Source organism: Pelodiscus sinensis, chromosome 11, assembly GCF_052426305.1.
Source record: "Pelodiscus sinensis isolate ZL-2025 chromosome 11, ASM5242630v1, whole genome shotgun sequence".
Classification (NCBI taxonomy): domain Eukaryota; kingdom Metazoa; phylum Chordata; order Testudines; family Trionychidae; genus Pelodiscus; species Pelodiscus sinensis.
Genome location: NC_143062.1, coordinates 3,472,775 through 3,496,435, shown reverse-complemented (window position 1 = coordinate 3,496,435; position 23,661 = coordinate 3,472,775). Strand labels below are relative to the sequence as shown.

Genomic DNA, 23,661 nt, shown 5'->3' with positions numbered 1-23,661 from the left:
AAAAGTTTTCTGTTAAAAGTATTTTCGGAAAAGCACGTCTAGATTGGCAGGATGCTTTTCCGCAAAAGCACTTTTTGCGGAAAAGCATCCGTGGCCAATCTAGACGCGGTTTTCAGCAAAAAAGCCCCGACTGCCATTTTCGCGATCTGGGCTTTTTTGCGGAAAACACTACTGTGCTGTTTACACTGGCCCTCTTACGCAAATGATTTGCGCAAGAGGGCTTTTGCCTGAACGGGAGCAGCACAGTATTTCCACAAGAACACTGATGATCTTACATGAGATCGTCAGTGTTCTTGCAGAAATTCAAATGGCCAGTGTAGACAGCTGGCAAGTTTTTCCACAAAATCAGATGATTTTGCGGAAAAACTTGCCAGTCTAGACACAGCCCCCCAGTTTTAACTGGAGCCAATTGGAAATGTAGGGACTCAATATTTTTGAAAAGCCGAACTCACAACTTGGACACTCCAAATCTGCAACGCTCAAAATCTGAGGTCACCTCTAAAAATGTTGGTCTGAACTTTTAATTACTGTTCCAGCAGTCAGTAAGCTATGTGATGCAGGTCCACCTTCAGAATAACAGCTATTTTTACATTTTTTGGTTTGGTCATGGACAATTAACCAGTTTGCAAGCACATCTGCAGGAACTGTTTGTCTAAGTTAGCCACACAACTGTGTAACTTTTGCCATATGAAAATCTACTCTTGGAAGTGTCATCTTTAAACTTCACAAGCCACCCAGATAAATGGGGGCAAACTGGTTTTTAAAAAATTTATTTATTTTAAGTTGTTGTTTCAGGCTAAGATAATCGCACCTTACTTCACATACAGAAGAGTTTCTTTTGTACCTACAATGAATAGAAAATGAACAAAAAAAATCAGTTCAAAAGTTTTCATTCTACAAAATATGAATCTATCTTAAGGCCCAGAGAAATCTCTCAAATAGACCAGAACTACCTTATGGCCAAGGCACATGTAACTCACAATGCAGAAAAACACTAAGCTAGTTAAAATTAAACATGATATTTTTTTTCAGCAAAGGAGGACTGACTTAGTGATGGAGAGGCTTATCAGTGGATACCATCGTTAGCCAGCTGTTATAAATCTGTACTGAAACATTTTCTAATAGGAAAAACAAATCAAGAGGTACAGTTAGGCTGGATAGCTGCACTTCTCAAATGAGGAGGAGTACTTGAGCTTTTTGATTTTCTCATCTGAGCAGTGTACATTTAATTCAATTGCTCTTGATGTTATCAATTAAGTGTATCAGACAGGGCTGGGGATGTGTAACTAAGCAGGGGGCAACCTGTGGCCTGTTGGGTTTCTGTATGTGGCCTGCACATTTCTATGTTTACCTTTGCCCATGCCAGGGTTGCCAGATTCCACTAGTTTCCGTCTATGTAGTTTTTTTCTACCGGTATTACTGAATTGACATGCATGTAAAGCAAGGGCATGAGAAGTGATGTACATGGTGAGTGCACCAAACCCTGTGAGAGCCGTGTGCTCTCTTTAAATCCACTCAAAGCACTGCTACAGTTGAAATGGCAGAGCCAGCAATTAAGAAAAGCTACCATATCCTGGGAGATGGTCTTGGTTAGGACAATCATGTGGCCCACTCATTAGCCTAGGTTGTCCTTTGCTGGTGTAATTTCTTCTCAAATCAGAATTCTGAGGCAACCTCTCCCTGCCCCGCCTCGCAATCAAAAGTCATCCTCGCACCCTGTCTCAAATCCATATTTCATCAAGTTAGCTGTGTCTACTGTACTGAAATTGAAACTTTGGATCTCTCTGGTGAAAGCTAAAATGATACCAGTACAAAGATGACTAAAATGATTGGAATCCCACTCCACACATAAAATGCTAGAATTTGTTAAACCACCTATTTAGGCAAAGAGAATGAAACCTTTTAGTTACTTAATAACAGTATCAGAAACATCAGCAATGTCAGAGATTAGAAAAGGGAGAGCACAGCGGTTGTGTGTGTGTGTGAGCGTGAAAAAGAGTGTGAGTGCCTGTGTGTGTGTGTGAGAGAGAGAATATGCCTGGGCAAACGATATCAGCCTGCTTTGTAAGTGGAAGGATACAAATAGCAGTACCTACTATCACTAATATGCAGCAATACGTTTAAAAGTTAACAAATGTTGATCCCATATCAAAATGGCTATGCTGTTAATCTAGGTTTATATCTAGAAAAGGCAAATAACATTGTAATTGCATCTTCCTGCAGACTTAAGTAGGTGTACTATGAAATTCAACTAGAAGAGCTCCAGAAAAACACAGAATAGTGATAGAAATGTAGCTGTGTTAGTCTGGGGTAGCTGAAGCAAAATGCAGGACAATGTAGCACTTTAAAGACTAACAAGATGGTTTATTAGATGATGAGCTTTCGTGGGCCAGACCCACTTCCTCAGATCAAATCAGAAAAACACAGGGGCGTCTACTACAAAGCTACAGTTGGCTGTGCTCGGCATACATTTGCAATCATTGAAAACTTTAACACAGATGATGTTACACGGTGCGATGTCTTTACCGGTGCCGGCAGGGCTCGGAGCAGAGGCACAGCATTACACACAGCGGGCTTCGGAAAGCGCGATAGAAATCCTGGGGGTTGGGAAGCGCGCACTGTGTGGCGGTGGTTGAAATCCAGTCCTGACACATCAGCAGCGTGAGCGCCACTTCTCTCTCTCTCTCTCACACACACACACAAAAGCGCCACGAAAAGACGAAACGCGCGGCGGCTGCCCCGGGGCGGGGCAGTATTTGCAGCCCCCCATTTCGGAGTGCTGCGCACCCCAGCAGTCTTGGCAGCGCGTCTGGCCCACGAAAGCTCATCATCTAATAAACCATCTTGTTAGTCTTTAAAGTGCTACATTGTCCTGCATTTTGCTTCAGCTGCCCCAGACTAACACGGCTACATTTCTATCGCTGTTCCACAGGAGAGAGGCGGCTGCTTCTCGCTGCCCCCAGCCGAGCCCGCTTTCCCGGCTGCGCGCAGTGGCTCACCAGCTGTCCAGCTCCAGCTCCAGCAGGGACTGAGTCCTCTCCGAGTGACAGTGCAGGCACCACATGGCTGGGGCGCCCGGGCGGCTCGCATAGCCTCCCCTGGCCGGTCCGGGAGCGGGACACTCCGCAGCCCTTCCTCGGGGCGAGTCCGCTAGCAGCGCCCGGGCCGGGAAGGCGGGAGCCCGGGGAAGCCCCCTCCCCAGCCCTGCTCCGCCAGCGGCGAGGCCGGGCATACCAATGCCTGCGCGGGGCGGGCGGGAGGCCGGGCTGCATTGCTCCGCTGCGGCGCAGATTGGCTGCCACAGCGGGGAGGGAAAGGAGGCTCCCGCCCCGGGAGAGCAGCAGGCGAGCGAGCGCGGGGCGCTGCAGCAACGAGGGGAGGGACGGAGCCTCGCTGGGGGGGGAGCGGCGCCGGCTGCAGTGCTGGGCACTAGCCGGGGGGCTACTCCCGTGTCCAGCCGCGCTGCTCGCCCCTGGCTTTGCACCCCCCCCCCCCGTGGCGCCGGGCGAGGGGCTTCCAGCCTGAATGAAAAGCGGCGCGCTAAGGGCAACTCAGCTCGCCAGCGCCTCGCACCCGGCGCGCGTTCAGCCGGGCTTGCAGGTCCCAGCAGAGCGCCACGCGTGGGAACTCCTGACCCGCCAGGGGCCAGCTCCTGCCCGGCTGGGCTTCAGTCTCCTCTCACCCCCTTCTGCTAGCAGGTATTCCCTAGCCACTGGGGAGCAAGGGAGGGCAGCATCCAGCCTTGTGCCTGCAAGGGGGGTTCAGCTTGGGTAGGTCTACACTGCATGGCTAGTCTGGGAGACTGGAGGTCTACCCCAGGTCTCAACAAGCCACCTGTTATTTCAAACTAAACTTTTTTCAAGCTATTTTTCTAAATACCAGGCACGCTAATGATTAAGGGATGTCTGAAAATATAACATGCTATGTGGACGTGCCAAATTTCAAAAGAGCCTATTTCTAAATTCAAACAAAATAAGATATGCAATGTGTGTAGCGCAAATGGCATATCTTATTTCTAGTTTAGGATGCTGTGTAGACTCACCCAGAGCTTACACATGGAACACATCAGGCTCCTTTAGATTAAAAGATGCCTTTAGAGCAAGAATTCTGGATTTGGGGTTAATTTTAAAGCAGATCTTAAAGGCTTTTGCCAGCTGGATTTTGAGGTATTTATAATTTCACTCATAATTTGTTGATATCTGCCTCATTCACACAGTGACAGCTTGACAGCCTTGACATGCTTACTTTTCCTTGCTCGTCTTTTTAACTACTTAAAATCAATTATCTTTCAAAGTATTTTGAATCCTTCTTTTAAAGTCCTGTTGCAAAAAGAAGGCATTTATAAGAGAATAGATTCTCTCTGACACAGAGGAAGGGTGTGTGTTCATTTCTTTTTTGGAGCTTCTAACCAACTACATTTAAGCTTTCCTGACATGGTCCATGTGCACAGTAACCAAAAATAGCAAAGCTAAAAATATTTTTAAACACACCAGAATAAGAACAGAAAAAAAATTACAACTGCTTTCTTAGAACTCAAAACAGTGAGCTACACTGCAAAATACTGGTGATGCAAAAATTCCACTTAATTTCCGGATACTAATTCAAAGCAGGTGACTTTAGAATGATGAACCATTTTGTCAATATTCTGAATCCTGTCATTCAAAATAAGAAAGTCTAATTTTACTCTGGATATTAGTCAGAGGAACATTAATTCAAATGTTGATTATGTTCTATACAGCATGTGTATTCCACTAATATGTGGTGATTTGTTGTTTGCAAAAACATCTAAAACTATTCTTTACTATTGTATGGAGTGATGAAGGGATAGAGGAAAATGCATTTCTGGACCAGTGAAGAAACCAGTGCACAGTAAATATACAAAAGAGGACTGGGCATATAAAGGGCTACTGATGCATGAATGAATAATGAAAATAGTGTTTTAGAGCCATTTTTTTTCCTTTCTGTTCCACTGAATCCTGGTCTGGAAGGAGTGCAGACTCTGTAGCAGCATATTCTCAAGCAGCCCTCCCTCCAAACTAATGGAATTTTTTATGGTATAGCTAATGCTGATGATAGAGGTAAGAAACATTATCCCCCTTTTACAGATAGATTAACAGAAGCATGGGGAAGTTAATGGATTAGCACAAGGTGATGGAGTCACTGGCTGATTTGGGACTAGCATCCTGGATTCCTGACTCCCAGTCCCTTGCTCTTGTCAACACTGTACCCCTCACTCCACTACATAGCCATTTTTCTATGAAGATGTCATTGCCCTCTATCTTGAAAATAATTAGGCCACTTTTTAAAGAACTTTCAAAACAGCCTGCTTGTGGGCTGAGGATTTGGACATGTTTGACTCTATATGTAATGTACATGAAGCCCCTTAAACTGGAGTTAGCTATGAAGCTGAATGTTTTCATGAGTGGATATAGTGAGTGATGCTGATGGACCATGCATGCTATCAGCATTCTTAGGAGCTAGTCTCATAAGTTTAAGATCAGGCGTAATTTCCCCAACAGCTGAATAAAATGAAGCATTAGAGAACATACAACAATCTGTCTAGAGCATGCAGTATGTAAACCTAAGTTTATCTAGACCAGCTTCACCTATCTGCACCAGATGCATCTGAAGTATGAGATTCTTATCAGGTATCTGGAAACAAATGTATAATAGAACAATTAAAACTAATATTTAAAAATAGCAATTTTGAATTCAGGGCATTATCCTGTGACCCATAAACAGAAGCAAGTACATCTTACAGAGTTTTGCAGAACTCTCCCTCTTCAATATTTTTTATTTTAGGTGCCTGTTTTATTTGCGCTGTGCATGTTCACAGCTACAAAAATTAGGCCACTAAAACTGAGTTACTAATTTAATCTCTCACCAGTATAATTTTTACCTTACACTATAATAATGACCATGCACTATAACAACTCAATATCATACTCCAGCTATGGTTTTCAAGTCTGTCTCCCCAGATTCCCAGGAAGAAGATGAACCTTCCAATGTATCTGGAACATTAACAAATCTGAGCTCTGAAGGACAAAAGTCAATTCCAGAGTCTATGACCCCGATTAGAGATCACCCTACCAGCTGTCCTCTCCCATATAAACCAGTGCACGAGCAATTCTGCTGATCAGAACTGAAGCAGTATATAGCATGGAGAGAGAGAGTGAGTGTGTGTGTGTGTTTCTTAGGTAGGCAAGTCCCACACTATTTGTGGCATTACAGGATTAGTTTCAAGCTGGAGTTTAAGGTAACAGGCAAATAATGTAGCCTTGCAAGTGCAGTGAACTTAACAGTGCACTGAAATTAATGTTACTATAGTTAAGGTTCTGTACAAGAAAATAATGAATCAGTGCTTTGGACTACCAGGGTGGTGTTCCATGGTAATATAAAACTTTTCCTCTCCAAATTACTTTTATTTCTTTCTAAATAAGTGTCATGTCTGCATAAGATGACAAACTATTAGCTAAGCTTTCTTTTTGTACACAATTATTTGCCAGAGAATTAGAAGCTAATTTTATAAATGTAGGAAATATCTTGGCATATTTTATTTTTCACTACAAAAGTTCATCCATAAATCATTTGTGCAACTTTTATACAGCAACAGAGCAATCTGAATTATGCCTTTTGAGAATGAATGCATGAAAAATCAAAAGAAACAGTCAATCATTGTGGCTTTAGTGAATTCAGTTATGGCTTTGTTAATTAACTTAAAACATTGCTTGAATAAAGCAAGTGTAAAAAAAATCCAGGTCATAACTGTTCCCTTAATTTACATGAATATCTTATTTTCTCCAATATAGTGAGTTCCTTTAAGATTTTTACCAGTAGGTAAGGATAGACCAATTTGAACCAGTACAGCATTCCTTATACTTATAATGGAGAATATAAGTAGATCTGATAATCTCTGTCCTCCTGGTAAAAGATCAAAGGAAACTTTAACTGCACTCACTTTAGATATTGGAAACTGGTACATAACTTTGCATCATATTGATGGGGAAAAATAAATAATCTAGAAAGGGTTAGGTACCAGGGGTAGAACTAGTTAAAAAGTTTTTGACAGAATTGTGTTCCATTAGAAAATACAGTTTCACCTCAATCAACTTTTTGAAGAAACACATTCATTTAAATGAAATTGACAGGAAAAAGGCAAAGTACATCATTTTAACTTTCTCACTTCATATAGGTTATGAAGCTTTTATTTTGATACGATAAAATGTTTAGGTTTTATTTTATAAGTAAAAATGCAACTGAAATTTATTAATTTTAATGATACAATAATTAATATTTTACTAAATTAAAATGTAGAACATTTGACTTTTGATCTGATTGTTCTGATCTGATTGGGAATTACAACAAATGATTAGGTATTATTACAACTTCCCATGGCATGGAAATTCCATTTTCCAACCAGCTCTATATCCAAATTGTGAATTCATCAATTTGCAAAATACTTCACATCTAGTTCATTTTCTGAATATTACACATTGGTGTTGTTTTATGTGGATTAATATTTAGCACATGCAAAATACAATGAGGCCCTGATTCACTGAAACATTTAAATACGCGCTTAACTAGACTTCGATAGGATTTAAGCATGTATGTTAAGTGATTACTAATGAAGGCACTTTCCTGATTCAAGGTTTTGAGTCTCAAACTGGTTCCTCATTCTGAAGATGTGAACGTGCCTGGTCAGAAACCCATTTTCTTATACAAAGAACCATAATGGAAAGTGATGCCCTTCTTTCCAAAACTATCTGAATCAGCCCCTCAGCTCCTTCCCTCACCCAGTCGAAAGGACTCTCAAATGTCAATTCTACTTTTCTGACCATTCTGACACCAATACTTGTAAATTCACTTTGGGTTTTAAAAATCTAATTCTTCTCCCTGAAATACAAAGTAGGGAATGAACATCAAAATCCCCTATATATTCAAGATAGAATACCTCTCATTTATTTTCATAGGGGGAATTCTGCCTGTGTTGCACAGAAGACTTTTTAGAAGCATCATTACATACACACTGTTAACATGACTATTATTCCTTTTCACATGCATAAAGCTGGGTAAATCTCTAGCCAGACACTGCCCCAAACAAAAGTAAATAAATGACACAGCTAATGGAAGTCCAGCTTAATTTTCCTTATGCTTCTGATGCATTATAAGTTTTAAAAGGCCATAGGTTTACTAATAAATGGCATTACATAAAGAGGAAATACAACTGGAGAGAAGGTGGGGGGAATACCTCATAAATAATACCACATTACAGCATATACCAAACTCCCTGCTATGCTTTACACATTGGTGGTATTTGTGCTCTGTAGTTCAGTTAGAAATGTCTGTGGGGGCATTTCAAGCACAATCCTTAATAAGGGACTAGGCATTTCATGGATAGACATTTTTAAATACACCAGATCCTGCTGGCAGGTTCATGAGCATTGCTGACCTCTGAATTTAAAAAAAAAAATCACTTTCCCCTTTACTTACCTTCCAAGTTTAGGCTTCTGTGTTTTCCTGTAAAAGCTGCCTTAACACAATTTTATCTATTGTAAGATCATCTGCTCTTATGGTAGCATAAATAAATCAGGATGTAGCTATCCTCAAGCATCAAAGAAAGTAGCAGCAAGAAAATCACTTGCATGACCATGCCTTAAGAACAGAATCAAGCCTTTAGCCTCTGGTCCTCAGGTACCCACTGTCACCAGATCAGTCCAATACTAACAAACTTAATGCAAACACACTATTCGGTTTAGTGTGGCACTTTCTAAGAATGCTCAGTGCTCTATCATTCTACATTTTCCATGTGTGACCAATTAACATATAAACAATGTTCCATTTGTGTTACAATTAGCATGTCTGATACTAACTTGAAAGTTAGTATTCAACTTGATAGAGAATCAGCCAGGAAAGCAGAAAAGACTAATTGTAAAATGGACCCCATTTTATTCCTGCTGTAGAAGTATAATTAAACCCTCACATAAAGCACAACACTGAAATTTTGGATTATCCAACAATTCGCATAAATCACTGTAATTTCAGTGTGCTAATAGCTAAGATATAAGGATTTATAACCCTTCCCCTGAAGTGCAACAAATGCAATTTGTAATTACAAGCACAGAGCAATTTGTACATTTCATCTAAATATACACTAATTGTTACCCTGGTTACGTATAATTCCAAACGTAATCACATTTAATACAGTGTTATTCACATACATCTAAAAGTTTGAAATGGGTATTTATCTTAGTTTTTCTTGGCTAGACCGAGGGGGTTAACTACAACACAATATAAACGTAGTAGGGGAGTTCTTTCCATATGAGATAAAATACTACCTGGTTATACCCTACGGAGAAAAACATAACACAGATAAAAGGCCTGTTCTTCTACCGAGCAGCTTTTGAGAGTATGTTTGTTCATTTCCAATACATTTTGTGTCAGAAATAAGGTTTGGTAGTCTCTAAGGAAAAAACAAAGTATGGCACAGTCTTGCGTATGAGTCAGAGTCTCAAAAAGAGGAAGAAAATAAGGAGGAAGAGCTCCTTGACTTTTATGCCCTCTCAACTATTTTTAGTGCCAAGAGAAATAAAACATTCCTTATTTAACTCTGAGCTTTTAGCAATGTGAATGTATTGCATATGGAATATTATATCCTTAAGACCGTCTTTTGGTGTAACAGATATTGGCTTGTTCTTCAGTTGCAAGATAATGTGATGTATGGTGATGCATTTTCACATATGCTGGAGTCCCATGTGGATTCTACAATATATCAGGCCACTGGTTAAGCATTGATACAGTGAGTGTTTATACTGTACTTTTTGTCTCCCCAAAATTGATTTCTAATCAGATATCTTGATTAAGGTCCTTCATTTCCTTTAGATTTCTGCCTTGCCTATTTTTAAAAATCTGGATACAAAAATAAATAAAATAAAATAAATAGAACTAAATGACAGCTAGTTCCAACTTTGCTTCTGTTTTTAAAACGAATGTGTGATGCTTTTTAACAAATAGAATTGGGAAATGCCTACTGGCAGCACCACATGTATTGCTGTGAAGTAGACATAACAATGAATCCCCATAGAACAATAACAACAAAACTATGTTCTTCTAGGACTTGATCCAAAGCCTACTGAAGTCAATGGGAATCTTCTCTCTGACCTCAGTAGGCTGTAGAACGGGGACTTAAAGTGCTTTTTATTCGTATATCTCAGAGCACTTTGCAAAAGAAGAGATGTAGCATTATCTCCATTTGAAAGATGGGGAAACTGAAGCCTAAGATCACTCTGTAAGTTAGTGGCAGGACCAGGAACAGAATCCAGGTCTTCTGATCCCCTAATGCACAAGCACCTCCTTTGGCCAGAGAGAGCATTGCGGAGTTTCATCAGTCTGGCAGCGCAATCAGTCTGCCTTTTTTGTCTGAATCTTTTATAGACCTTGCCTGAAGGCAAGGATGTTAAATTCCGTCCCATTAGAACATGTGGACGTTCCCTTATGTTTGGCACAGGTCAGAGGGGCCTTGTTCTCAACAGGCCTGGAACCTTCTTTGGTTTGTTAAGTCTCTGTGGAAGGGCAAGTAGGGGAACCCAGATCCACCCACTTCACTAGGCTCCAGCTCAAGGTCTTAACTCAGGCAGGCGGAATCAACCCTCAGCAATTCTCCTGCTGTGCCATGGCTTCCTTCCTACTTCCCTAGGTTTTGTAGGCTTCAGTAGACTATGGCTCTGGTCATCCCCTCTCTGAGCTGCTGTTGCTCTTGGGCAGCTTCTCACGAGCTTGCTGGCAGGACCCTCTTTCTTTAGGCTACTTGCTCCTCTGGTAGCCACCTACCTCTTCTGCATCACAGCTCTTATTCTCCCAGTTCTGTCAGGCTGCCAGTCAGCATTGGCTGGTAGTTCCTGCATTAATTCTTTGACCGTCCAGTCAGCATAGCGTGTATACAACCCATCACTCTATTGAACTACAGTGCTTCCTATAACATAGGGTATTTAACTTTTGTGGAGAAAGAAGACAGGTGATGATTGGCCACTGGTCTCAACAGCAAGCCCTGCTGTAATTTCTTTTGGAAGAAAACCTTCTCTCTATCTGGAAGACATTTGCGGAAAATACATCCTAATTTTGTAGAAAGGAGTGGTCTTATCCAAGGCTGTTTTATTCGTAAATGCTCAGTTGTGATTCAGACAGCTCTACTGCTTGGGCTTGGATTTCATTTTCTCCCACCTGCAAGCTTGTAAGTTAGACAGTAGCCATGTGAAATGGGCAAGGTGGTGCTGAAAGAGAGTAATGAGCACTACCACGAGAGAGATCAAACAGTTTTACAGATAGGAAAAGCAAGGCACAGAAAGGATAAAGGACCTGCTTAAGGTCCATCAGTAACAAGGCCAGAAATCAAGCCCAGAAGTCTAGATTCAAAGTTCACTGCAACATAATTATCATACCTTGTTCCTCCAAAATAAATGCCCAGTCCTAGAAGCCCTCACTTTTGCTAGCACTTCTAATGTCTTGCTGTCACCCAGTTGATGGGTACCAGGATTCACTACTGTGATTGAGGATTTGTTGTGTCAATAGGGGTTTGCAGCACAACACCCACTCCAGGTATTATGTTCCTGTAGTGTAAGGCTTCTCTAAATTCTAGATAGATAAAACTTTTCAAGCCGTTCTGGTTTTAGGCTTGCCTGCTCGCCATGATTTACCTTTTCAAGTGCATATCATAGTGGGAATTTCATCTAAGACACATTTTTCAAGTTTCACCCTAAACCAAGCTCACTGTTTGTGTTTGCCAATAGAAAAGAAACCTCTCTCTCACTGAAATACTAACTAGATAGCATAAGGCAGGATATTTAATTAGGATACAATTGTGGCAGACTGAGTCTGTGTGAATTTATGAATTCCATCTTGGTTTTTTTGAACACCAATTTATATTTCAAAGCCACTTTCAAGTGGCTTTTAGCATTCATTACAATAGCTGAAAGTTGACACCTAGTGGAGAAACTATGTCTGGGAAGCTATGACACAGCAATCAATTTTGAATTGTTCTACCCCAGTGGAAAATCGGGTTTGCTATCTACAGGACCACTGATTATCCAGAGGGCCACAAGGGAAGGAAACAAAAAGGATAGGGTCTGACAACAGGAAATTACCCAGCACAAGCATATATGCAGAATAGGTATCAGAGACTAGTTTTTAAAAAGGGACGCTCTCTAAGTCAAATATACTAGGACTCCTAGGTGCTATGGTAATACAAACAACAACAATAAAAAAGCCAATTAATCACCATAAGCAGAAGATCCAGGTGGAAAGAGTGGAAGGAGGAGGGACTGATTAAAACAGAGGGGTGGCGAGGACATGAAAGGGGATTGCCTTCAGGAATGTTTTGTTTTTCATAGACTTGTAACTCTTGTTTGTTTTTTAAGAGCAAAAATGTGTGTGTATAAGACATTCCTTTACTAAACTTGTTTCCTTTCTTCAATAACATGTTCCTGAAGCGTGTAACTAAGAAACCACAGCTCCCACAGCCAGGTGGACTCTGGGGAGAAAGTGTCAAAACAATTGGAGTGACTTGGGAGAGCTGAGACACTGGTTCTGGATTCTAGGCAGTGGGACTATAGGGTTCTAGTACTCAAGAAGGTACTGGAGAGTGTGCTTGAGAAACCAGGGTTAGGAACATGGGCCAATCACTACCCAGCAGGGAGCTTAGAAGGACTCTCAACAAACTGTTATCTGTTCAAAGATCAGGACTAAATCAGGTCATGACAACAATATCGAAGTGCCATATTTACCTCTAGCTACACTTTTAAGAACAACCACTATTGATGGCAATCAGCAATGCATGGCGTTAACAAAAAGGCAAGGCAACATATATCAGAGATTTTTCCCATAAGGAATGTCTCCAGCAAATAGCAAGAATGTAATCAGAACAGTTATCCATTACTTTTTGTCTAGAATTACTAGGTATAGCTGCTGAAGCTACAATGCATCTATTGAAAGAGGATGATATGGAATCATATGCACTAGAGTCTGTTAAATAGTAAGCAGTACTTTCACTAAGTAAAATATCTCTACATTAGAATGAACGAGGAGTGGAATGTTGAGGTGATTCATAAAATCTGACTGGATAACGTAGAGGGTATTAATTCTTTTGAAATGCCTTGTATATACCAATTGAAACTGAATCACCCATAAAAAAATCAATACACCTATACTTTTTTCATTTTCGTCGGCTAGTAGTAATAATGACCTCTTCACAAGGCATTTCCTTGGGATTTATGACAAACTGAGATTAAAGCTCCTTGGGTGTGCTTCATGCCGTCAACTACTCTTAAGTGCCTCTCAATCATCCCTCTCCACCCTGTGTCTCAACTGTCACTTCTTTTTAATTTTCTACATTTAGTTTGGTCCATATTTTTTACAAGAAAGTATGCATGCATGTGCGCACATTGTGTGTTTTGCATGGACAATCCATGTCTGTGCAAAAGTACATGAATGCTTCTAGCAACATGAGTCTACATCACTGCATTTTTCACAATCTGGAATGGCACTTTTTTTGTTATATAAAAGATTAGCCCTGATCACAAAATAGCTATGCAATCCAGGCTCCATTTAACAGATTGTAAAATTCATTATTGATGGATCTATGAAAAATACTCTGAAGATGGAGATTTACATCCAATAAGAAGCTTTTCCTTTATGCTATCATTTTGTGATCTGGCTCAAAGATAAATACATGCTATACCAAGGTGCCATATGCACCATCTGTGAGTAAACATGGCACACTTCCCTACAATATATACTCGTGTAGTTATTCTGAATACAGAAATTCTTGTGATTAAAGCCTATATTGCAGTGGAACCTTTCTGTTGCTGCAGCTACTGTCCATTCAATCATGTTACTGTAATGCTGAGCTCCACTGAAAGCCTGTACATAAATAAAACTTCCACCCAAAAGATAGACTATTCATTTAAACACATCATACATCACTTTTTTGGTCCTATTTAAACTAAGTCAGTCATATATGGAGAGAATTATAACAAGGAAGTTATATTTAGTAACAACTTATTAGATTAAAACATTTTAATAGATTCAGCATTACCATACCAATATACTTAGCCAATATAATAAGAGTGGTTAATGTAGGTAAAAAAATTATCTCCATTTATGTTGTGCTGGCCAAATACATCAATATTAAGAATTGTGTTAGTAAGATGAAAGACTTAGTGACTTTAGTGCAAAGGTGGGGAACTTTTTTGCATTGGGGGCCACTGATCCATAGAAAAATCAATCAGGGGCTGCACACCAGTGAGAAACAAAAAACCCACCCCTCACAAGTGTGGGCTCCCTGATGCTCGGGAGAGCCCTGAGCCTCAGGAGCTGGATCGAGGCAAGCCAAGGACGGTATCCTGCCCCCAAGCCTTAGGTTTCCCACTCCTGCTTTCGTGCATATATCTGTTGGGAAAGACTGCTTGGTTTTTTGTCAACCACACATTTTTACCATAGTAAATGTAAGGGAACTGTTACCCCTTACTAAAACTCTGTGGGAGTTTTTTGGTTTGCCAGCTCCCAGTATCAGAAGGGGAAGGGTTCATGAGACTGACAGACCCCAGAGACAATGGAAAGCAGCCAACACTCCAGCTCAGCCTGATTGACAGGTTGGACAGGCCAGTGAGGAAAGTGAGAGGCCAAGCCCCGTCCTCCCTGTGAGCTGGGATTGTTCTGTGTCTCTCTGAGCAAGGAGAGAGCTGAGAGACAGCTAGGAGCAGTGCAAGCTGTGTGCAGAAGAAGTTTTGCAGCTGCAGAGCCAGGTATACACAGCTCAAGGAGCGCAGACCCTGTGTTGAGCAGCAGACTGACAGTGCTCAGAGAGCCAAAAGGAACAGAGAAGCAACACAAGGAGCTGAAGACTGGCCAAGCAGCACAGCCTGCAGCTGGATGTGGTGAGCAACTGGGACCTGCAAAGTGTGGGGAAAGGCTCTGGACTGGGAGAGGGGTCTGGCCACTTCGAGCTTGAGTCTGTGTGGTCACTACCAGAGCTAACGTGTCCAGGCTGTAGCCCCCCTGCAGCACATTCAGGGCCTCTAAGGAAGAGACTGTGAACTGTCCTTACACTCTGCAGGCTGCTGTTTTGATGTCCCCGTGCTACAGAGCAGGGCTGTGTGTTCTCATTTAACCATTCTCATTGTTTCTTATTCTTTTCTCTTTAATCAGTTGTTGTTTAATAAATTGTATTTGCTTTGAACCTTATGAAGTGATCACTGGGCCAAGAAGGCCTGCAGTGTGAAGAGAGCACCTCGGAGTGGGGACACCCTAACTCCCGCCCCTAGTGACTACAAGGTCGGGGATTAAGCCCCAGGAAACCTGGAACCAGCCTTATTGGGGTTTCGAGGACTCTGCTACTCCGGAGAGTGGAGGGGGAGCCCTCAGGATCAGGGAAGCCGTGGGGTAAAGGAAGTGGGAGCGGGGACTCAGATCCTTTCGCTGGTCCATTTCACCGGGGTAGTATAGAAGCCAGGAAAGTTTCCCACAATAGCGGGACCTTCCCCCGCTTACATAAAGGTCCTGATCCCACAAGCTGTTCCATATGGGCTCAAGGGTCTGTCCGTGGAGAACAACTGCAGGTTGGTGGCTTAAGCTAGTATACATAATACAACCTATAGTGGGCAGGAAAAAATTAATGTTTGCCAACAGCGACTCCACATCAGAATCAGATTTATTCCCTATACTCTATTTGAGAAACAGCAGTCATGTATACCACTTTGGGATAACTGAGTATGAGCTTATACTAATGGACTAATTTCTTTAGCTGGATGCCCTGAGACTCATATAACTCAAAGGGACTTGCCCCACAAAGGGGGAAAACAACCCATTCCCTCCTACTGTTGATTACATTTGCACATGCCGGTTTTTGCCATGGTGACCACTGTATCCAGTTGAAGTTTTCAAAGATATTTTGTCCTCAAAACACACGTAAATGATCAACAGAAATACAAAATTAAGCAAACCTCTCAGGACACACACTTCCCATATTACCATTTTAAATAGGAAGGACAAGAAATATATTTGTTTGGATATTTCCAGTAACTGAAATACAGTGGCTTTACCCTCAGGCAGCAGCTTTCACTATTTTAATTTGGTGTGCTGGGAGTGCTCAGAGAACAGGACTCTAGGATGCTTAGCATTTTATGAGAGACGATAATGTGTGAAAGAGTAGGAAAACATTCAGTCATCATTTTAGTGATGATAAACACATGAAAGAGCAAGGAAATTATCAGAAGATACAAAATGAAATTATTCTGATTTTATATACAATACATTGGAAATTGGGTTACTTGTAACTAGAAGGTAAAGAATTAAAATTAGAGCATGAAGAGAATCTTGTACCTTTTATGTCATGTGGACTCACAAGTATCTCCATACTGCTCTCATTTATCTGTCATTCTGGGACCAAATAGAGTGATGCATATGTGAGCAGGTACAGCAGAAACTCAGAGTTATGAACACCAGAGTTACAAACTGACCAGCCAACTACACACCTTTGGAACTGGAAATACACAATCAAGCAGCAGCAGAGACAAAAGAAAAAATACAAGCAAATAAAGTACGATACTGTGTTAAGTGTGAACTGCTGAAAAATAATGGGAAATTTTAGGAAAAAAGATTTAAGAAAGGAAGGAAACTTGGTGATTTTTTTCATTTAAATTATGATGGTTAAAAGCAGTATTTTTCTTCTGTATAGTAAAGTTTAAAGCTGTTTAATTATATTTAATTATAAACTTTTGAACAATCATAACATTTTGTTCGGAGTACTGTAATGAACATTTCAGAGTTACAAACAATCTCCATTCTCAAGGTGTTTGTAACTCTGAGGTTCTACTGTAGCTGTAAGAAAAACTTTGAAAGGGTGAAAATCCAAAATCCCAGTCTGTGTGTATGGGGGAAAATGGTAGGACACCAATGGCATTATTTAAAACATTCACTTAGCTAGTAGTGTACTCATTTGGCAAAACAAAGCCACCAAAAGAGAATACTTTCAAATTACTTGCTTTATTTCTAATTTTGAGCATTGTGACTTTAAGGGGAGGAATGGCCAGCAGAATGTCTGTCAGAAGTTCGAGTGCAAACGGCAAACCTTCTAAAGAGGGCAGAATATTCCCCCCTTTATCTGTGCACAGCCAGCCAACAAGGTTTGCCAACCAGTAGGTGCAGGAGAAGGCTAAAGGTTTGCTTACTTTCCACTCCATTCCCCAGGAAACACTCGTCTACACTGGGAAGGTTTGGTGATAAAAGTGCTGTTGACATGCAGAAGTCACCAAAAGTGAAAACCGGTGAAACCAGTTTTTCTGCTTCCCATTATCAACATTTCATGGTCACATTGCTAGCTCCCTGGTCAACAGATAGACAAAGTAATGTGGGAGAGCTGATCTCTGCACTTTTTGGAGCTTCAAGGGATAGCCGAGTTAGTCTGTTACAGAAAAAAACAACAAATGGTCTGGTAGCATTTATAGACTAACACAACATGTAGATGGTATCATGAGCCTTCGTGGGCACAGCCCACTTCTTCAGATGATCTGCACTTTTTGAGATTCATCCCTGCACTTCCTGGGATTCCCTCAAAGCTCTGTGAGCTCTCCATGCTAAGGAATGTCAAAACAGCACAGCAGTCCCTCCAGGCGCGCCCGCCCCCCCCCTCCCCGGCAGCAGCAGTCTACCTTCTGCTGTGTTCCTAACAGGGCACAACAGGAGCATTCCCATGGTTTGTTTTTTGTTTGTGTCCCAAACAGAGCATCTCACTCAGCTGTTAGATACTTCTGGGGGGCTTTGAAAGGGGAGGGGTGCATGCCTGCAGGACAAGAGAGATCCCAGAACACTGAGCACAGCTGTCAGGGCAGGCATTGTGCGATACTGACAGAAGACAGATCATTTGACAAAACAAACAGCAGAGTCCACAATGGCTCTTTGTGAAGAATAAGGGGAGGGGAAAAGACAAAAGAAGTCTCTCATGGGGGTGGAAGTTTTTTGTTGCCAAAACTGGGTGTTTTTCCTGAAAAAAGTTACATTGTAATGTAAACATCCTCACTATTTTGTCTCCAAAAAGTAGGTTTTGGTGACAAAACATGCTAGTGTGGACAAGGTCTCAGAAACAGTCCTGCTCTCGCACACTCTCTACATGTTAGCAGAACGTAACTCTCTGTTTAAACAGGTTTATGCCAGACCTGCCTGACAGACCTAAGACATCCCTAGGAGGATGCCGAGTAGTAGAAACAGCTTACAAATGTGACAGAATCATATGTACATACTAAGACATGAAATGTCTTGTTTTGATACCCACATATTGCACATTAGGCATGTAAAATTTCTGCCTCTAATAATTATGACAAACAAAAGGCATTTAAAACCTTTACTTGATAGTTGCCAGGCATAACTGGTAATGTTTAACCTAGGTAATGCTTGGCCAAAACTGCGCACTAACCAGAATAATTGCATAATTCTAAAATATTACTAAGCAATCAAACTGTAGACTTTATTACCCTATATTTACTTTTATTCTGTAGCTAAAAGGGCATGCAATAAGAAATCACCATTGTACACAAAATAAACCAATGGCTTTCAACCACATAACATTATTGCTTCCATAGCACTGTACAGGATAGAAGAGTTTGCTTATAATAAATATTCCCGTTGATGACGCTCCTGCTAATTCAAAAGAGACTGTTCCTTGCAACAGCTCCATTTTGTTCACAAGTATTTGGAGGGAGATGAAAGAATTACATTACATGCATTTGTACATTTTAAATCACTTTTTTTAGTCAGTGGACAACGCAATACAGATAATCCCATATTGTTGTATCAGACATATAAAGCCAAGAGATTCCATTGACAATTTATCTATTGTGGGGAAGAAAACTTAACATTTGGTTAACTTCTTGTCCTATACCTGAACTCATTCATTAAACCATGTCCCATGCAAACCTGAGATAAAAATAAAATGCAACTCCATTATGCTAATTAACAACATGGAATAGTTAATGCTGAGCTCCCATGAGGCCTTTCAAATGCAGAAAGTTACCTTCCATTATTATAAAGAATCCTCAACTCTCCAAGGATCTGGTTGTGAACAGCTTGTGGAATAAAACATGAAGTAACCAGCAAAATAAAATGAAGCTGTGTAGGTTACTACAAGGCAGCAAGTACATTTTCCCCTTCTTGCAGTGGTTTGGGGTTTTTTTCCTAATCCAATACAAATTGTTGCATCCTGGCAAGTAAAAAAGAATGAGCACCAATAAAATAGATGAGGGAGAATTTGTTATAATTGGATGATCCTTAAATAGCAATAGATTAGGTACTCACTATAATCTTACCAGATGAACTTGCTGTATCAGCACGATCTATCCTCATTAATATTGAGGACAGACATTGTGGATTTAAAGAGCCTCTACAATTGCTACTTTAAAAACCCTAAGAGACCTTGTAATTTTATCCATTTATATCCTTTAATGTTGACACAGTAAAGATGCTTCCCCACCCTCTAGGGTTGAATTTATCTCATTAGACCTGCCCAAAGCTCTGTTTGTCTACAATCCAGAAAACTTAATTAACTTCATTGCAAGGACCTTTTATTTAGTCAATGGGATTGCATAGTGGTAATGGTGGACAGAATGTGGCCAATTATGTGTAATCTGGCACCACTTGCTGTTGACATGGATCATGTGGGCGTAATCCTGAGGTTACAAATAGTGCTATCCTAAGCAAATTTGGGGGAAAGTCCAAATGGAAGCTAAAGAGGCCGACAATGGCTTTGTGACTGAATGAGCGTAATGGCTGCCTAAATATCAGATTTAGGTTGGCTATTTCATAGGCTGGACATCTAATGGATAGAGAATATAGAAAAAATTCTGCAGGAAAGGCTTCCCAAACTTGAAATGTAGATTTGAGCACCTTCTATCCCCAGTAACCCTTGAATATTGTTTGATTTTATCACCAGCATGGCTATTCCACCATCTATTGTTTAAACTGTGAACTACAAGTAATTTATAAAACAAGGACAACTTGTTTAAAATTAATATCACAAATTTGGCCAGATTTCATTGTAGAAAAAACATCCTTACTCGGTTTACTCTTTCTTTCTGCCAGAGAGATAAAATTAGGATAACCTGATTCTATGATTCTCTATTGATTTCACAGCAATTCCCCTCCCACTGCCAGCGATCTTTCAGATGATCATGTAGTGCATACACATAATTCTCAGCAAAATACAGGCAGTCCCCGGATTACGTACAAGATAGGGACTGTAGGTTTGTTCTTAAGTTGAATTTGTATGTAAGTCGGAACTGGTACATAATGTAGGGGAAACTCTAGCCAAACATTTCTCTAGAGCTCAGTTTTATTCTTCCACACCTCACTTCCCTCAGTCCTTTATTCTCAAACTGAGGTTTCTGCTGAGAAAAGCCGCTCCGCATCTCCCTGGTCTGCTGGGAGGGGCGCTAGCTTCGCGTCTCCCTGGTCTGCTGTGGGGAAGCAGCTAGTGTGGGGTTGCCTCACCCCGTTTGTAAGTAGGGATCTGATGTAAGTCAGATCCATGTAACCCGGGGACTGCCTGTACTTTATTTAGTCTTTCTGGATTTTCCCTCTTGCAATGACACCGTCAGTAAGTCTTCTCCATTACATACAGAGGATTTTTTCCCCCACTATTGATTACATAGTGTTTATATAGTAATTCTTCTCCCATATATGGCAGATCTTTCACTGAAAAGTAATTTCTTTGCTCACATTGTTAATCTCCTATGTATTATAAACAACAATGCATTGACCTGGGTTGAATACCAAAGAAGTAATTCACCCTGCTCTGACCTAGATTATGGAATCAGCAAAGCTCCTGAACCACCTGACGTTCAGTCAGAGAGATGTTTTTTCTTCAAGTGCAAAAAGGAGGCTGGGTAGATGTCTAAAAGCAACAGCCGGGGTGTGAGATTGGGTGGGGAACAGAATGAAAGGAAAGGAAAATGGACCTTGAAAGTAAAGATGAGAAACCTGAACACACTACAGAAACACCTTTGTGGGGCTCTTGTATGCAGGCACTGACAGCTGGATCTTTTCCTCTGATGGAGGCATCCAGTACATAATCTGTCTTTCCAGCATGGAAGGATGTAAATAGATAGAAGGAGGAGCGGAGGGCTACAGACAAATAAATAGATAAAATTCCATTCTTAGCACTTTCAGCTGGAAATTTTACAGAAATGTGAGTAATCCCTTGGGACACTCTTCTCTAAACTTAATCTTTTAATGAGAAGTTCTATAAAAAGGTGGTGGTTTTTTGCCTCCCTGTATGCAGGGACTGCAGACTGTCAAAATGGAGTGGAGCCAGAGTGAATATTCTTATCTGTATATATGATTCATAGTTTAATGGATTTAGCTCTAATGAAAATGAGCAGAACAGGTAGCATACAAGAGCAAAGTCTTCTGTGTAGTAACAGAACACACAGCACAAGAAGTCCCACACTGCTAAGATAACATACTAGGACTTACCCAAAGACCAAGAGCAAAAACTACCAGTAAATACTGCTTGACTTTCAGCCCTGTGCTTCAATGCTTCATCTCCAGATGCACACCGCTAGCATGAAAAGTACGGTTGCAAACTCTCCAGGATTGTCTTGGAGTCTTCAAGAATTCAAGATTAATCTTGAATTAAATATTATGTCATGACGAAACCTCCAGGAATACGTGCTACCAGAATTGGCTGCCCTAATGAATAACAAAGACCAAAAAACAGGACTATGTAGCACTTTAAAGACTAACAAGATGGTTTATTAGGTGATGAGCTTTCGTGGGCCAGACCCACTTCCTCAGATCAAATAGTGGAAGAAAATTGGCATGGCCATATATATCAATTTTTTCCCACTATTTTTTTCCCACTATTTTCTTCCACTACATGGTCATGCCAATTTTCTTCCACTATTTGATCTGAGGAAGTGGGTCTGGCCCACGGAAGCTCATCACCTAATAAACCATCTTGTTAGTCTTTAAAGTGCTACATAGTCCTGTTTTTTGTTTCTGCTAGACCAGACTAACATGACTACATTTCTATTAAAGTCCAAAAAGTACATAATAGGAATATACCTTTAAAATAACTGCCTAGCTCAGATCTTCATGCCATTTAACAACACAGTGGCAGATTCTGCCTTGATTGACATGCCTGCAATCCTATAGAAGCCAAGATTTAATACAATTGGCAAGTGTCTCTGGGTAAGAAATATTACAATAGTCTCCACTGAAATTGTAATTTGGCACTGTGGCTTTCAGTCCTGGTCGCAGCCCTTGAGAGCAGTGGCAGTACACAAAAATGAGGATTCGTGAGAGATAAATCATTTTCACTTTGTTTCAGAACTTGGTTCAATATTGGAGTGCAAGGGCAACATTTAGGGGATGGGGAACATTTTACCTGAGTTAGTTTGCATATTGTTGGTGTGTCTCTCACACATGCATACATTCACTCTACATAATCAGAGAATACATATTGAATCCTTTGCCATCTGATTACATGTACGGGGGAAATATACATTCATGCAACATCTAGTAAAGATTACTCCATGTATCCTGTGTTACACACAGCACTAGAAAAATCCTGTGGAGGGTCCTTCATCAGAGCTACCATGGCACACACAACTGTTGGATACGTTTTTGAATACAAATTTATTTTTTAGAAATACGAAGAAAAATTCTTTAACTGTATTAGTAAAAAAAAAATAAAAAAAATCCAGAAACACTATAAAGTTTCCAATTAAAAATAACATTCCAGTTGTTTAAGGAATTTCTTATTACCAGTCTATAAATCACTGCTTAAAATACTCACTGTTGCATTCCTTGCTCAGGCCAATTCAAACACGGTCAGAATTTTTTAATCTGAACAGTTTCCCCCCTTAGAATAAACAATTTAGTATGTGATGTGTGCATGTGGGGAGGGGTATGTGAGTGCGCGCGCGCACACACACACACACACACACACACACACAAAATTCTGCCCTGTAGAATACTTTTTGGTATTTGTACTTTTAGAAACACAGTGACTATTGTATACTGGTATGTGTGCAGATGTGAGCTTTCACACACATACAGCATGATCTAAAGAAGATCACTTCTGGAGCATACTGTTACTGTAAAATAACTATTTATATAGAAGACTACAAGTAAAAGTGAAGCCTGCATGATAAGTTGCTTCGTATAACTAAGCCTTATCTTGACAGGAGTAGCTTCATATAAGGAGCTAACAGACAATTGACAACAAGTCACAATATTAAGACCAAACAAAAGCTGACTGGTAGGAAGTATGAAACAACAAATAAAAGCAATTGGTATTCAAAGGTAAGTTTAAGGAATAAGTCTGACTGAAACTTACACATAGTATGCGCAGGAATTAGATAGAAGCACCATGGCAAATAAGACATGAATCCCAAACAGAGTGATGTGATGGTTAATTAACCTATAGGAACTAAGGACTACACTGTAAGTGGGGTGTGGAAGTTTAGATTAGGAGAAGGTGCTGAAGCCCTCATGAATATGCACGATATGCAACAGTCTTCAGTGTTACTCAGTACCAAAAATGCCTCCCAGCATAATACATTGGGCTACACCAATATTATGACCAGTTATTGACTCCTTAGGGATCTCCAGGCACAC

The 23,661-nt window shown here is 40.6% G+C and overlaps 1 protein-coding gene across 11 annotated transcripts in view; it reads right to left on the bottom strand.

Annotated features, from left to right (window-relative positions):
- IQSEC1 (IQ motif and Sec7 domain ArfGEF 1) overlaps window positions 1-23,661 on the bottom strand; it is a 616,154-nt gene that overhangs the window by 95,662 nt on the left and 496,831 nt on the right. The window contains exon 1 of one of the 11 annotated variants that reach the window (XM_075939726.2): window positions 3,000-3,331. The exons of 9 other annotated variants lie outside the window; for them this stretch is intronic. In XM_075939726.2, the coding sequence (XP_075795841.2) occupies window positions 3,000-3,232 (233 nt within the window). In that variant the 5' untranslated portion in view covers window positions 3,233-3,331. Of the gene's footprint in view, window positions 1-2,999; window positions 3,332-23,661 lie in introns of those variants that run through there. One more of the 11 variants, XM_075939727.2, reaches the window with a different exon arrangement.